Genomic DNA, 17,550 nt, shown 5'->3' with positions numbered 1-17,550 from the left:
TTTATAACCTAAGGAATGAAGGTACACCGAATGGATCATTCACCGACTTGACTGGCATAATTAGCAAGCAAGTACTCTATTACTGCAGCATTTGGGATTATTTTCAATGAAATGAGGCTAGCAATCACTTACCGTATTTAAGGCATGTTTTATTTTGGATCTAAACACCACTGTGGCACATGACAATGAGATGAGCCAGAAAATAGTCATTACACCTGAAGACTGGACTCCTTTTATTCTTTCATATTGTATTAAAAATGTGGCAAGCAACTGTGGACAAATAAGATAAAAATATATTCACAAGCTTTAAGTTTTAAAATACGTTATACACATATAAAAAGCACTACATTAAAGAGTGCTTATTTAATATTTTAAATCCAGTACCTCCCAGACATTCTAACACCCAGAGATTTTAAGTGTAATTCAAAAATACGTTTAAATGGGAAATTCTCTGGAACAGTAAAGGTTAAGAAGTAGACAAAAAAAGGGAAAAGGAATATGTACTACATAGAAGTAAGCAACCACATACACAAAAGCACTGTCAAAAGCTGCCAATCTTTAACTCTTTACTTTTCTGGTTCTACATCACAAATCAACAAGCAATTATAGTGACACTGTATCATTTCAAGTATTTCCTGGCTAATTCTTTTTAAAATAAAAAGATTTATTTCCATATAAGCCACAACACCAAACAAACACTGACCAAATATTATTCTGTTCCTGTATTTTGTGTGCTTTCAGAGTCCTTTAGGAAGCTGGTACAATTTAGTAATCTCACTTGGCCACTGCAACATGCACTTTCAATCCGCCCGACAAAAGCTTGACAACTGCATTATTAAGAGACCACAAAATATTTAACAGCTTTTGCATCTGTCAGTATGTCGGGGCTTTTTCATTTGGTCAGTATGTTGTCAGGGCTCTTGGGGTTTTTTTTGTTTATTTTTCTTTTCTGTTGTTGTTGTTATTGCTGTTGGGGTGGTTGCGTCCTGTCCTGTCCACTCCTTGAGCATCATGCTTGATCACTATCATTCCAAGTCTGGCATAAATGTAAAGCAACCGACAATGAATGAATAGCAAGACATTTTCCTTGAAATGCAGGCTGCAGAGATACTGGTGTGAAAATAGACAATACTTGATCACCTAGGAAGAGTGTTAGCTGGGGACACTTACTTGCCTCCTGTGGCACTTAAGACTTTCCATCATGCCATCAAATAAAACAAAGAAAATGTGTACTAAAAAACGTTAGATGCAGGACAGTTTTTAATACAATACTTAACAATGCAATGCCTTTCACAGTCTTTTACCAAGTTCAATGTGATTTGTGTTATCTAGGTTTAACCAGTTCTCTCGACTCCTCCACCCCATGCTTGAGTGAAGCTATTAAATGAACAGTAGCTCAAGCCTACCAGAGTAAGGCAAGACAACTAGCACTGGCTTGTGTGCTGATATGCAACACACTGAGCACAACTGGGTGTGTTCCAATTTTTCTAAATAAAAACAAACAGACATTTCAGAGTCAATATTTCACAGTTCAACGGCAGATTAATTCTGTATGTAAAGACTGTAGCTTAAAGAATTACAACACTGTGAATAATACTAAGACACGGGTTATTGCTTAAGGCTTTGCATGAACACAGGCCATAACAGAAGAACTTACCATTGTTATACCCAACACTGTAGGCGTAACGAGAAAAAATGGAGGTCGAAAAATATATTTTCTTTCCCAGAAAGAGTAGAAAAGGTCTGCCCAGCAGACTATCCACAGTATTAAGCCCAAAGCCTGTAATACAAAAGTGTATTTCATCCATCAGCTCACACAGATTAGGCAGCATAATATATACATGAACACTAGATGTTATGTGTTAGTAGAAGAGGAGTCATAATCAGACCATCACTTTTGGGCAATTCTACAACATGCACAAAGGAGTAATTTGGCTTTACCTATTGGATTCACACTGGAAGAAAAAAGTTTATTAATTTTTAGTACCATATAATTCAGTTTATTATGAAGCAGAAAGTTGATGAGTCTCAACCCTGAATAACAGATTGCAGAGACAAAAACTCTGTAATACACCATACTATTACAGCCCTCCTTAAAATTTTTCATTTATTCCACAGGGGTGGGAAGTAGTAAAGAGATATTAAGTATCTATTTCACAACAGGAGTGGAATAGAACACCTGCAGCAGTTCTAGAAATCTATGCAATATACTTCAAGCAGCTGACAAGATAATAAATTCTTTTTATTACTGAGAAAAAGGCCTCGAGATTTCAGTTGACCTAAAACAGCCTTCTCCAACAGGTCTTACAAAAGATTTGCATACTTTTTTGCTATGTCAGAGTAAATTTCAGAAAGCCTACTAATAAAAGGGCAATGGAAACACATAAAATTTGGAAATCAAACACCAACAGAACAAGTTACAGCTGAAGTGTGCACACAGATCAAGATCAGTGCTCAATAAAAATAGTGTGCTAAAACATTGCTGAAATAGACTCAAGACTTCCAGATAAGCTTAATAAGTTCTGATTTTAAAGAGTCACGTACTGTTTTGGCTTTGTTGAGGTTTGACATTTGTATGTATCCTCTGTCATGACAACGAAGGTATAGGAAGTACACTGGGAAGCAGACCCACAGGTAGATGCAAGGAATACAGACCAGGACTGTGTTCTGAAAGCACTGGGTGAAGTCTGGATTTTCTGTGTGCCATGTCAGATTCCAGTCCTGGGGAGAGAAAACTGATCAAGTTACAGTAAAAGCAAATACAGATATTCAGTATTTAAAAAAATAAATAGCCCCCATCTGCCTTATTCTGTATTTCTTCTTGTGTATTTATTCCCACTCATATTAAACTAGCACCATTCTATGAGCTTGTCTCTGTATCTAATTTTATTGCATTTTTTGTGGTTTTAAACCTTCACAAGATGACATTAGTGTCACTTTTGTTGGTTATACACGGTTATCATAACACATAACTCACTTCAATGTAACACTGGGATCTTTAACAGTATTAATGAAGGATTTTTACATTATCATTGCAGAAAAATAACATGTCAATGCCAGCTACCTCCCTTTATAACCACTGTGCATGTATGTATAAACACTCAGATACACCACATGCCCAAATTTCAGTGTGGAAACATTATCTGGCACACAGTAGAAGTGAACAGCACAAGCCAACATCACTTCACTACTTGTAAAGTAGTCTCATAGCTCCCAAGCTGTATGCAGCAAAACCAGTTAAGACTTTCCAGAAATTCATAGTAACAGGGCATAGAACCAAGTAAAAGGCTCACCCATGCAGCTCATTTCCCACTCAATGATAGAATTCAATGTTTTCCTACTTCTCTCAAAACAATTCTCAAAAACAAGATAAACTGTCATAGAATCAAACCAAAACTGACACAGTAGTAAAAACGTGATCACCATTTCCATTATTGGTACACAACTATTTACAATGACAAGCTATTTAGTAAAATTAACTTCCATATCATATTTAAGACTGGCTTAAGTGAGGGAAATCTCTTGCAGGAAGTTTTAACTTAAAATTGCTGACTTTGCTGTAAAATTGTCACAAGGGACATTTCCTCCCCAAGTGCTGTAGATTTCTGACTCTCCAACAGATTGATGCAACACACAGATACCACTGCTGCATATGGACTGCAACATGCAACAGCTGAAGCACAGCTCACAGGTTTCTGTTTAAAAGCCACACAGCCAAGAGGAGCAGTCCCATGCCCAAAGGCTTCTTAACTGTATAATTTTCAGTTGCAAAGCATTTTTTCAGATGGTTTTACCGCTTACAACTGTACAGAATACCAGTACCACTACTGGGACATAATGACAGTCAGTAATCTTTCTCCACCATAAAAACCTAAGCTGGTCAGAGAAATAAAGTGCCATTATCCACAATTTATAGATGAGGAAACAGAACCAAAAAGAGCTGTAGTGCCTGCCCCCCCGATCCAACATCAGAGCTGGAAACAGATGCCACTGCTCAGAATTGCCACACTTCCATCTTTATTTGTCCCCATCTTCCACTGATCATAAACAGCTGCAAACACAATTACAAAGAAAGGAAAACAGATCTAAAAAGAGATGGAAGTTATACCTGGAAAAAATTTCAGCTTGAGGCTAACCAGACATTACTTTATCATAGCACAGGTTTCTCCTTAAATCTGCCCATTCCATATTAAGACGTTTTGTTGCTTTAAAAAAAAACCGAAACCACAAACCAAAAATAACCAACCTCCTTTTGAAAATGCATTAACAAAGATACTTTCTTTCCCCACTTCCCACAGTTAGATACAACAGACAGTATCCACAGGACACATTGCTGTTATTTTTCTCCTCTAATTCCAAAGCATTCTAAAAATTCTTCGCGTCATACAATTTTTATCTCAGTTTAAGAAAAAATAAATCTCCAAACTTAATACTGCCAATTCAAGGAAATTAATGCTGATAGAGCATAAAAATGCCTGGTTATGTTTTAGTGTATCTGCATAGGGGTCACGTAAGTTGTTCATGACAAGGCAGCAGCTGTGAGATGCTGTGGGCAACCCACATGCTTATTAAGTTCCCTGACTGCATAACATCATCAGAAATTTCAGCTGAGTCATCCTTACATTTAGCCACCACACAAACATTTTTGGCTTTGTAAGTCCCAGCTGCTTTGCCCCAGCACAACAGCCAAGAAAAAGTCTTATGACTGCAGAACAGTGTACAATTAATAAATTCAGATAATTAACTGACAGGATGTAATCAGCTTTACAACAAACAAGAGCACTGACATAATTTTATCGAGTAAATTTTTGGAGATCTACACACTGCTTCAGAAAGTTACTAAACCCCCTTTTCCAGTGTTTTTAAGTGCTTGCTGTAAAATCAATCAGGCAATTACCAGAAAGGACAGAGCAGGTAATACACACGTCACTGCCACACAGCTAAAAAAAGAAAAAAGTGCTGTATACATGAGTGATATGCATATTTTCTGGAAGATATCCTAAAAACACATGCAATCTTTCATTTGATTTTCATATTTGCAAGTTATCTGGAGGTGTTTCTGCATGAAAGGCAAGAGGGTACAACAAAAGGGTACTTTAGAGTTAAGAACAGAAAGTCAGGACAAATGGGCGGTTTGGGATAAGATTACTGCTAGAATTTAACAGCTACAGCAACATCAGTGTATCTTCTTTCACATTTTTCCAGGATTTGATCCAGAGGCTGTTGATAAAGAATATGTTTGCTTAGTTCAAATACACTATTCTTCTCTGAAGCCAGAGAAATGGCTACACACAGATGAGATGCAGAAACCCCTTCCATTTTCCATTCATTTCAGGTGACAAAAGGTGAGGAAAACATGCATGAAGAGACAGACATGGTGGTATTTTTTCCTGCCAATTCCCTAGGTGCAGTTCTCTCAGGCTGCACGTACACAAAGCAGCAGCGCAGACAGCAACAGAGTTGTAGACACCCAACACTCACTACTGAGCACCCAACGTCCTCACAGCCACTGGAGCATGTTTCCCAGTCAACGCCTCTCCAAAAGGTGCTCAGGCCACCCTTGACTGAGCCAACAGCAGGACAGGGAACTGTCAGGAGGTCACACCAGAAGCAGGCTCCCAGTCTGAACTGAGATGCTAATGACCTCAGTGGGCAAATTCAGGAGGAACTCAGTCTGTTACAAAAGGGAGGCAGACCCTAAGTTCTGCATGGAGGATACCACAGCTTCATGAGGTTCAGCTGTGGCTGGAAAACATCACTCTCATCATGAAACCAACACGTATACATATTCAAATGACAATGTTCAGTTACACAAGTCTAGACTAGCTCTGCCAGTTTAAAGTACATGCTTTTCCTTTGCTTTATATAAACCCAGTTTCAGATGTGGTTTTTTTTCCAGCACAAACCAAAATTCTTCACAAATCAATGCAAAAGCATTCACTGAAGCAGCCCTTTGTATTTAACAGACATTAATTGGCAAATTAATGACGATACCTGACTCAAGTTTTAAAAACGCTATTTTAGCAAGTTCTATTAAGACACTAAGTTGCCCCATTTTCACATCGCAAAGATTAATAACAATTTTCACTGACTGATAACTAACCCTTTTACTTTGCAAGAGCACATCAAATGGCAGAGATCCAAGTATCCATTCAAAAGCCTACACAAACCAGCAGCCTCCTGACATGAAGGAGGAGGAGGAAAAAAGGTGTTAGGTCTTAGCTATCAGACTACATAATCTGGAAGCCTTCAGTTTAAGCTATAGCTACAAGAACCCACAGGAGACAAATCAGTGTGATCCTTGTTCCTTTCTTGGCAGAGGTTGAGAGAGAAAGAGATGTGCTGTTGGCTTCAGTTTAGACTACTCCAGAAGAACCACACCTCAGATGGTTGGTGTTTTTTACCCTTTTAAAATCCCTGGATAATTGTCAAGTTTCCCAGATAGTAAACGGGTACTTTTAAATTTCATCTAACCTATTTCTCAGTTTCCATTTCCATCACCAGCACTGTGGCTGAAGAAAATACCAGTCCGCAGGTTTTATGCCTGATAGCATGTTTTCTCTTATGCCACAGAAAAGCTTCCTATCACATTTGAAGTGAAACCCTCTATCTACAAGAGGAGCACAAAAAATGTTTGGCATTCCCCAGAATCACGTGGACCTATTCACAGGTAAACCACTTACTTAACAGCGCATAAACTCTAGGAAAATAAAGAACTATATTAATTCCTGTCTAAAATTTCAGGAACAGGCAAGATAAAAACATTGGCAGTAGGACTGTAAGACGAAATTGCAACACAAAAGATCAGTTATTCTGGCTCTGCCGAGGGAAGGAAGCCTACAGGGAAGCTGTATGCCCTAAGTGTGCCTAACCTGAGGAGTAACAGTATTTGACACTGGATGGGACCTTGTGGCTGACTGCCTCTCTCCTGGCAGCCAGGAAAGGCTGATAATGTTAAGTAAGCAGCCAGTGGCCGCCTGTTCTCACATCAACAATCCTACTTGACCCACAACACATTTTAAAATTCTCACTAGCAGAAATTGAGACAAAAATCTCTGTTTCATACCTGCTGTGCACAAGTGTGCTAGAGATGGGGGCTGCCAACCGCACCGTTAAATCCACCTGCGTGAACCAGCTGTGACTGAAAAATGACTTAAACATTACCACACACCTATGTAGAAAATGAAATCACAAAACCACATCACAATCTTATTATCACAGTCAACACGCCTTCAAATGGAGTTTGACACTGGCATCAGTGTATACCCATAACTTTGATATCACCCACAGAAAAATCACCTCCTTTGTACTACCAAGATATGGTTTCTCTATCTTACTTTCCTAACAGTAAAAAACATTTTTCATTTAATGCAATGCTTACATTTAGTGGAATGCAAGTAATTAGGTCTCTGGGGCACAAACACTGTAATTGCACCTGACAACTTTCATTATAACATCATCACTTTCTCATTGAAATTAGAGGTGCCAGATGGTGCTACTTCCTGATATCATATTAAAAAGTTCCCCAGGCTAGCATCTATAAACCCACGAGCTGACTTAACCATTCTCCCTCAGATGCCACAAGGCCACTGGCCTATAGCCTATACTGTCTAGGACAGCAAGTTTCCTGCTTGCCTCATCTGGCTGAGCCTACAGCCTCAGAAGAGCTACTAGCATCAGTGGACAACGGGGGGTGGGGGTGCAGGAAAGGACCTCTCCCTTTAAGGCTGCTTTAGAAGAACTCTGGCTTTGCTTTAACAAATCCCTGATACCACCATTCTCCATCAAAACCAACAGTGAAAACAGTGGCACTGTTGACCACACTGAGAATTAAAGTAACCAATGACCTACAGAGTGATCCAAATTTTGTAATAGATTAGAAGGAGGTCTGTTTTCAAGTGATGAAATTAAAAGAGCTCTTCAAAGTTATGCAGTTTGCCAAGTAAGTTTTATTCAATTTATTTTTAGAGATTTTGAAAAAAAGACTGAATTTATGTTCTCGAAACACTAAATATAGCATCTTGATTCTGTTATTCACATTTTGGAAGCTGATCATGAAACACGTGCTGAAGCTCACCATTTCTCCAAGAACACATTTAGAATAGAGCCTACCAACAAGCACAATCATACAGAGTCTTCAGCAGCACATCTACCCTGTTGTGCTTTACTGTTCAGGCTAAATCACAAGAGGTGGCAGGTTGATAAAACCAGCAACAGATATTCATCCAAGAAAAATACTCCAGAACTCCCACAAAGAGCAGCAGAAACACCCACACCTGCACCTCTCCATTCTATCCCCCGATATTTACAGAAATAAGCAGCAGACAATAACAACATACCCCAACAGTGGCAAACAAGGCACTAAATGACACCACAAGCAACCATCACAAACTTCCTATTTGCATGTTTACAAGTCCTTTAAAAATACTATGCATATTAGATTAAAATTATTTTGGGAAGAGTACTACCTGCATTACAGGATCCAACGGCTCTAGAATCAATTCCAGATGAAGCAATATAATAAACAAGGACAAACATACCTTTCCACCTTCGTTGACATTTATTTACTCTAGCTTTTTTTTTTTCATAATAAACAAAAAGTTACCCAAAATGCACAGATCTCTCCTGTGACACAATGCAGTAGTTCTTGCAATTAAAGTTAGTGCAAAATGTACAAGGAAAATGGTACCTTTGTTGTTATGCACCCCAAATTAACTCATGCTGCATTTAAATAAATGCTTTCAATACACCGCCAATTCCTTTGAAGACCTCTACTAGCTACATGAAATCAATGGTTTACTGGTTTATTATACCATTTAAGGATATAGTCAGCAAACAAAAATTTAAAATACCCGTACAGATTTTGCAATAATATCTTTCCAACAGCGACTTCCTATGCTTAATGAAAGACAGCCAGGAGTGATTTTTTTATTTTTAGAACACAAACCCAGGATTCTACTAAAAAGCCACACAACCACACTTGATCTCATTCTTAGACCTCCACAGACTCTAAGCATTACTTCTGCAAGGAAAAATGATAGAATTATGCTCCTGCACAGCACTACACCACTTACCACAAGCAGTGCAACAAATGAACATAAAGTGTGCCAGACTACTGATCTGGGAAGTGACTTCAGGACTTCCTTTCATTGTCACATCTGAAGATAGATGCTTATAGCCCCACAAAGCTCTCAGGCATTTCTTCAGGCCAGTAACAGCCCAATTGGATCAATAAGTTTCTGCTTTTCTGTTCTTCTGCTGCCACAAAGGTGAAATAAGAAACATTAATGGTAATTACTGCATTGGGGTGTAAGAATTAGATTCAATCTCCAGCTCTCATGGAGATCAGATTCACCCACAGAAAAACCACAGTTTGAGGGGGATTTTTTTTTATTACTACAGAACTAAACCTACCATGGAACTGAGGATCTTCACCTCTTACTTGATTCTAGAGTCTTGGGCAGGGGGTGTTCAAAAAACAGTGAGAACACAAAACATTTATCCTCATAAAACCATGAATTTATCAATATTACTGCTAGTAAATCTTTAGTTCATTGGTTAAAACACTAGTAGTGATCAGAGAAACAAGGAGCAAATAATATTTTGGCAAAAGTTTGAAAAATACAGGTCTCCAATTAAGATTTTGACATTTAAGTCCTGTGTCTGAATAAAAAGCCTTAAATTATTCACAAGCAAGCCTTCTAGCGCAGCCTCCCAAAAACACCACTTTCAGATCGTGGTAATCAGATCTCAGATGCAGGAAGAGACTGTGCCCCTTCTTCCTTTGTTTCAAAGTAATTCTGAAATCTAAGCTTTATTCTTATAGTCTTTTAACATTGTCACCAGACAAGATTGTTAGAACAAGGCGAGGAACATTACAAAAATAATAAATAGGGGTCCTAAACATTTTTGAATCATTTATATAAAGATGGTTTAGGGGAAAAATATCAGTAAGTGTTTCTAGTGATGGGGAAATACCCTTGATTTCTCATAACGTTTTCGATTAGAAATGATTTTATCAAGGCTAAGTTCTCAACATTGATGACTTACATAATGCAGATTTGACTTGTTAACACAGCCAAGAAAAACCCTCTACCTTTCAGTACCTGGTCCCGAACTTCAATCAGTTGTCTGCACCTCCTTGTTCAAAAACCAAACATCAGTATTACCTCATGTTTAGAAATCCTTTGTTACAGGCAGCACTGCACCAGCTGAAAGTGTGTAAAATGACAAGAAAAAAGCATGCTTTGCCTTTGTTCCCCTTTAGCCTAAAACAAGAAGCTGGTGCTAAGGGGTTGCCAGAGAACAAAGCACCTGCAGCTGTGGAATTTACAAAAGCTGATCTTCGTAATCCAAGAAGCTAAAAGCCACTGAACTACGGCTATGTTTTTGTGTCAGGGAAACAATGACAGATTACATCGGCACCTACAAAATTAAAAAGTTTAGCCTCTTTCTACAGGCGTAGCATTGCTGTACCCTGCCATGCCTGCAAATACCATGAGACAACATCTGGCCACGTGACAACAAATACCATTCACAGTTTCAGAATCAAAAGGATGGGGTTTACCCTCCTGTAAAGTTTTTCACTGAAATCACTGTTACTTAAAAGGATACAGGAAAAAGATTCCCGCTCTCATATTCTTTCTGCACCAAAACCAAGACTTTTTCTTAATAATGCCACAGCCTGTAAAATAGAGTTCAAATCACTGAGAAGTTCGAACACACCTGGGAAATAATCTTACAGAAGGACTAAGATAACAGCTTAAGTTAGGATAAACTGTATCCAAAGCTACCACAGATGCAAACAGTGAGAAAACAGTAACGCATGGAATACTGACTCTATTAAAAGTAAGCAAAAGGTCAGTACCCGGCAGCAGGCTTTTTAGAGGTGTGACCCAGAATGACTTATGTGCAACCTGGGTTAACCTTCACTTAGTCCCAGTTTAGCACAGTGTTTCAATGTAAACTGCATTGTAATTTCATGAAACAGCATAAGTTACTCAGGCGTTTTTCTGGGGTTTTTTCCTCATTTAACTTTTCTGAGCAACCTTGAACTGACAGCTGCAGAATGACAGGTTATCTGCTAAGAAAAACCCCATCAGCAACAGAGTATCAGGCATCATTTTCCTGTACTTCCCTTAAACTGATCTATTCTGGATCAAGAGAGGAAAGTTGAACTTCTATGAAATTTAGACCCCTGTTTACAAGACCAACAAAAACATTTTACAGGTTTAAACAAGAAAAAGCTGACAAGTAAGTTTCTGGCTTTCATTGCCAAAAAACCCAATGACAACCAAGCCACAAGAATCAGTATATCAGCTGTTAATTATAATAAAGGCACCAACATGTGTAAAGTTTTTTTTGTTTAACACTGCTGCTGCTGCTCCTTCTCCTCTGTTCCAAATGCTGTCCACATATGACCTTTCTATGTCAGCAAATATAAGTGGTTTTCTGATCTGCATGCTCTTTAAAAAAACTCTGGTCACAAATGCATTCATAAATTGATACCTTTCCAACTAAAGGAAGAGTCTTAACTCTTAACTTTTATCAAGCTCACTCAGCGCCACTCTCACAGCACCTCAAACTCTCTCCTCCCTAGCTCTGCCACAAACACACTGAAAAAGCACTAAAGACATATCTTACAGTGCAAAAGGCTCCAGTTCCAAGACACGGGCTAATTTACTGCTTATCTAATGCATGAAAGCACAAGCCACAGAACTTCTGAACACGAAATTACTCCTTACATAAAAAGACCAGTTTTCCTTCAGAAGTCTATTTCAGGAAAACTATCAGTGTCCCAGTGTCCTCATAAACAATGTAAGCATAGCAGCTGTTTATGTCATACAGTATCACTTCACAATGTCAGCTAATCATCATAATGAATTAAAGAATAATAACTTTATTTTCTTAATAAAAATCCCATCAAGCCACATTATAGCCTTAGAAGATCCTAACATGTCTGTAAGCAGCTGAGGCTGGTGGATCTCACCTAGCTACAACAACGTTAACTCAAATACAAAACATAATGTCTTTCGACAAACACTGGAGAAAATACATTTATTAAGGCAGACAAAACATACCCAAAAGCCTCAGACAGAACTCTACACAACAACAAGGCAAGCAGACCCCAATCCCACCAAGCTGGTCCCTGGATTTTGTGTGCAAGGCTCTGCCTTGCCTTTTCTCATTCATTTTGTTTATCTCCTGCAGTTTGGTTCCATATGAAGAAGTGCTAAACCTAGAACATTGTGTGGATGTAATGTCTTTACTAACAGAGAAGAGGCTCCACAAAAGCTTTCTGCACCAACAGGAGCAAAACAGGCTCGGTTTTACACAAGTAGACATCGCTTGAATGATTACAGGACACTAGTTTTCAAAACAAAACAGGAGATGAAAACTTGCTTTTCTCCTAGAAGTGAATGGAATTACTTGCTTTCAACCCTTCCTCAACAACCAAAAACCCAACCAGAAAAACGTGGAAAAAAATTTCCACTAAGTTCCCACCGAGATGAACTAGGAGTTAATTTCTATCTAAATTAACTAAAAAAACCCATAATTTATTTTCCTGTAAAGGACATGATAGGAGCTTATATAAATGCAAGTAATTTATTTCACATTCCCTTAAGTATAAACAAGAACCTCAAAAGTTTCAGATTTTATTTGACTTACAAGCATCTTCTAATGAATTAATAACTGAGACTTCCTGTAAAACCTAGCAGAGCACTTTTGAGAGGGACTGTAAGGAACTGTTTAGTGTGAATTCACTTTTTATTTCACACCTGCTATTCCTTCTTCAGAAAAGCCCCACTGAGGATTAGCCTTGAAAACTCAAAAAATGTCACAAAAACTCAACCTCTTCTTCCTTTGGCAATTTCAAACATGAAAAGACTTCCCTAAATGTGATACTGCATAGTTTACAAGCTCTGAAAAACTGAAACTACTCCAAAATTTTATTCAAAAGAAGGGGAAAACAGCAGACTTTCAAAATGTAACTGCACTGAGACCACCATTGTGCGAGTGTGCATATACACAGATTGCTAGGCCAGCAAGACAAAGTGTACAGTAAATTCTACAGCTGCCTTGACACTTACCCTGTTTACCTAGAATGACAGATCCTCACCTCATTTTTTTTTTTGGCACACTGGTATTGAAGCAAGGTATACTGCACTCGTACACCAGACAAATGATACTCTAGACAAAGCTATCACAGCATGTCAGGTCACAAAAAAAGCTTCCCAGTTTAAACAGGCCCTTAAAGTCACTGAACTCAAATGCAAGCAGTGCAAAATGTTACTCCCAGCCCACTAAGTTTTTTTAAAGCTTTTGTTGTCATCAACAGCTATTAGTAAAATAGTAACTTTATCTTACACAGCTGTACCTTTCTTTATATGATGGATGGGATAGTCATTCTGAGATACTAAGTGATGCTAGAGAAAGCAAATATGAAACAGGACCCTTCCAAAAAGGGAGTCTGGTTCAAAGAAAGCAAGAAACAGCGAAGTTCTGTAAGCAAATCCGATTGCAGTGAAGTTAATATGGTGAGTGGGGGCACAGAGGTAGGTTAAACGGGGCCAGAGGGAAGAAGATGGCAAACTTGTTGGGCTGTTGACCTTTCACAGTAAGTATTAAATAAAACCAATCTGTTTAATTCTCAGACAAGAACTTTCAACAATAACATTCCTTGGGTGTGCAAACAAGAAAAATCCTGGCCAGCAAAGCTTAAGAAGATTAGCATACGGTCTTTAAGGGTCAATCAGGTCCTTTCAACCTGCAGTCTCCCCCACAATTTAAAACTGAGTTGCCCCAAACTGAGCACCACCCTCGCACAGAAAACACATCTCTTCCTTGAAGTAGAGTTTGCTGGTGCTAGGAAATCCCGCTGCTCCACTATCAGGGCCTCAGCACCAAGCAAAACAGCTGATGCCACCACATAGTTCACCACAAGAAAGCAGTAACACATGCTACCAGGTATCTACCCATCACCCAGCTCTGAAAAGCAGAAGAGTGCAGTCCACAAGACAGGAAGGACAGCAAACAGGCGATATCTAGAAGCCCAGTGAAACACTGCATATACGTAGGTATTTTCTGAAAATCCATTACAACCTCAGCTTCAGACAGTATCAGCAATGGAAATACCAGAAAACGAAGCAGCCAGAGTACCTATAAGCAGCACCACAACTAGCACTGCTACCCTCCCCGCTACTATGAACAACGCAACAACAAAGTGGATACTTGTTTACGAGGACAAGTTGAGCAAGGAGTATTTTTCCAGACACATCTTAGACCAACCGGAATGCACAATTGTTATTTTGCAGGATTAGAAGCCTCCAGAAATCAAACAACCACACCCACAGGATCTTTAGCTGGAAAAAATGAAAGGCAGACCACACGTGATTTAGAGAAGGATGACAAATCACAAAACCATCTATATTCTTATGAACCAATGCAACAAGTGAAAAAAAATGTATGAGTTAGTTATGACACACCACAAATATCAGAAATGGCTGTAGTATATAAAGGAATTGTAAGCAGGTTTATAATAAAAGAATCTGTCATCAGAAACCCTAAATAACTAGTAGTTTCCAACATCCTAAGTGTTGTTCTTGCTTCTATCTTATGTTTCGAGTCCACAGTTCAAAGAACTGGCAGCTCTTTTTCACAAAACTACTACTCTCTCAAGTCAGTTTTTCCACAAACTGAATTCTGAAGCATGTTTTCTCTGAAGCTCTTCAAATAAAATGTCTCATTCCAGGATAGGGAAAAAATAAGTTTGATAACAACTCATAATTGAGCCATTTCTAAGAAACCTGAGCTGAAGGAAGATAGGAACATAAGCAATACAAAAGTAGTTTAACAGAGTCACTTTTAATCAGTTGGAAAGCTAAATATCTTAAAGTTATAATGATTTTTAAAGTATCTTCTGAGTAAGATCTTAATGGTTCTTGAAACAAATACAATGCATTTGTTGAGACATTAATTTATTTTTTTTTTACTAGTAAGGCGGCTCATTAGCTCGATACTATTTGACTATCAGATGCACATGCCAGCGTTTCTTTGAACAGTCTCAGAAAATGCATGTTTTCCTCTTACCTCCTACAATGCCTTCAGTGGCTCTCACCCCTTTTTTTTCTTTTTGAACTCCCAGGTCTCTCTCCTCCCTCTCTCCACACAACCTCCTTCTCCATGCAACCTGTTTCCTCCTTGGAAGGATTTTCAATACCGTCCTGCCCTGGCAGGGCCCGGCTCTCGCTGCTGCCAGCAGCTGTGTGCTCTACAGAGGAACTCTGAGTCTCAGCTGAGCAAGACCCACGCTGCCCCGTTTCCACATTACTCACTTTTGCGTAACTGGTTTTGACTTCACCCAGAGTAGGCTGCGCTCACCGTTCTTTTATTAAAGAAAGGAGAAAATATTGCCATGCAAACGCGGGCCTGCACAGACCGTATCTTTCGCCTCCTTCACAGGACTGCACACCACCCTTCGGTGCGACGGCAGCAGCCGGTCACCGTTACTGTAATTACCCACACAGCCCCGAGGAACGCAGACAGCCGCCAAACGCGGTCGGCAGAGGCTGCTCCGGTCACCGCGGAGCTGGCTTCCAGCCCCCGGGCAAGCCCTCACCAGTCCGTCCCCTCTCCCCCAGCATTTCCCTGCCGGAAACCCCGCACACGAGGGGCGCCGGCTCCCGCTCCGCCACTCGCCCGCGGGGGCCACGGCGCCCAGCCGGAGACCAGCGAGCCCCGGCCCCCCACCCGGCCCGTGGCCGCTTCGCGCCGCCGCTCCCGCCCGCGGCCACCGGGGCTGCCGGCACGGCCGGGGCGCGCCGCTCCGCTCAAGGTGAGCGTCGGCACGGGTGGCTGCCGCTCCCCCGCCGCCTGGCACGGCCCCCTGCGGCTCCGCCTGGGCCGGCAGCCCGCCACCATCCGCGTCCCACCCGGCTGCCCGCCATCCCTCCGCGCCACCGCCGCGCCGGGCCCCCACCGCCCCATCCCGCCGCTCACCCAGAAGGGCTCGTAGGTGTCCGCGCTGCAGAAGCTCTCGATCCCCATGGGGCGCGGCGAGGCGGCCGCAGGCTCCGCGGCAGCGCTGCGCTTCCCCTCCGCACCTCTCCGTGCCCGGGCGGTGGCGGGCGGGGACGTGCCGGCAGCGCGAGCGCCGCGCCCTGATTGGCTCCGTGGTCACGGGGATGCCGAGCCCCGGCGGCGCCGCCGCCCGCGCTGCGCGGCCCCGCCTCGGGGGGGGGGGGGCAGGGAGGCGCTGCGTACCCCGCGCCGCCTCGCCGGCCGTGTGGCTGCCCGTCGCCCCCGCGCAGCCGCCGGGGGAGGGGCCCGGTAGGCTGCGATCCCGGCCGGAGCCCAGCGCGTCCCCGGTAGCGTGACCACGGCGGGAGCCTCGCCCGCCCAGCGCTCCGCCGCCTCGCCCCCCCGCCCATCAGCTGCCCCTCGCCGCCCGCCGGCTGCCGCTTCGCCGGCCGCGGACCGCACCTGCCCGGCAGGCGCCACGGCATCCCCCTCCCCGCGGCGCTGCTCTAGCCCCTGGGGACAGGTACCCCACGCATCCCCCGTGGAGAGGCACCGCGGTACCCTGCCGGCACCCGGGCCCCGCGGGACAGAGCCACGGCACCCTGCTCCGGGAAGGCCACAGGAAAAGCCTGGGCTCACGCTTGAACACTCGGCTTTGCAACGTGAACTGCCAGTTAAACTGGTTTCAAAGCCCTGAACTAGTTCAAGTTGGCTAGCATGAGCTGAGCCAAAACAGCTTCATCCGCAACCAAGTCCTCAGAAAAACAGGTACAAGTTGCAATAACTGCAGCCCCTGTGGTTGCACATGGTCGTGCCTTGCCACGCTCTTCACGTCCTATTTAAAATGCATTGGTTAAACCCAGGGACAGCATCGACGCGCAGCTGACTTACCTAACCTACTAGCACAGGCCAGCTGGAGGACAGATGGCGCCTATGTAGGAAGGGCATCATATGCTGCAGGAAAGAGCGGGGTGGTTACATACTACCCTACAGTAACATCTGAAAGCTTTAATCATACAAGTTAGGTAAAGAACCTCAATTAAAAAAACTTTTATTCATATTTCTGTCCTGTTTTGTGCACACTCTACATTTACCTTAAAATCATATTAAATACCTTAGTGGAATGTTTTTTTGATATCTCAGTGCTCACTATGTCTCCTGTTGAAAAAGTTACATCACAGTTTCCAGCATCTGTTATCCTACCACCCCTCAGCTGTAATGAATACACTACTTTGTGCAACATATAATATAAACTATCCCATAGTTAAGAACTTAGCTTTTTTAATAGCACTATTAATAAACTAGTAAACCAGAAAAAATAAAGCCTCTAAGAACTTATACCTTTACACCTACTCTGTGTCCAAAAACAGAATATAAAATTATAGTTGAAATGATACATCAGAAAATTGTTTAGGATATAGAGATCATATGCAGGGATTGTTCCAAACAAGATGGTAAATAAGCATGAAGGAAGGAGGGTCAAGAAAAATTTTTACCCACACATGTTTTTCTCCAGATACTATTGCATGC

General features: G+C 41.5%; 1 protein-coding gene across 3 annotated transcripts in view; it reads right to left on the bottom strand.

Annotated features, from left to right (window-relative positions):
- ABCC1 (ATP binding cassette subfamily C member 1) overlaps window positions 1-16,928 on the bottom strand; it is a 57,487-nt gene extending 40,559 nt beyond the window's left edge. For 2 of the 3 annotated variants that reach the window (XM_055804451.1, XM_055804450.1), the window contains exons 1-4: window positions 16,000-16,157; window positions 2,545-2,721; window positions 1,658-1,780; window positions 133-270 (exon numbers count right to left, since the gene is read on the bottom strand). In XM_055804451.1, coding sequence (XP_055660426.1) covers window positions 133-270; window positions 1,658-1,780; window positions 2,545-2,721; window positions 16,000-16,047 — 486 coding nt within the window. In that variant the 5' untranslated portion in view covers window positions 16,048-16,157. Of the gene's footprint in view, window positions 1-132; window positions 271-1,657; window positions 1,781-2,544; window positions 2,722-15,999; window positions 16,158-16,911 lie in introns of those variants that run through there. The other variant, XM_055804452.1, reaches the window with a different exon arrangement.
- Window positions 16,929-17,550: the final 622 nt, after the last annotated feature.

Source organism: Falco peregrinus, chromosome 5, assembly GCF_023634155.1.
Source record: "Falco peregrinus isolate bFalPer1 chromosome 5, bFalPer1.pri, whole genome shotgun sequence".
Classification (NCBI taxonomy): Eukaryota; Metazoa; Chordata; class Aves; order Falconiformes; family Falconidae; genus Falco; species Falco peregrinus.
The sequence above is the reverse complement of the archived record's forward strand: the minus strand, read 5'-3'. Positions and strand labels throughout refer to the sequence as shown.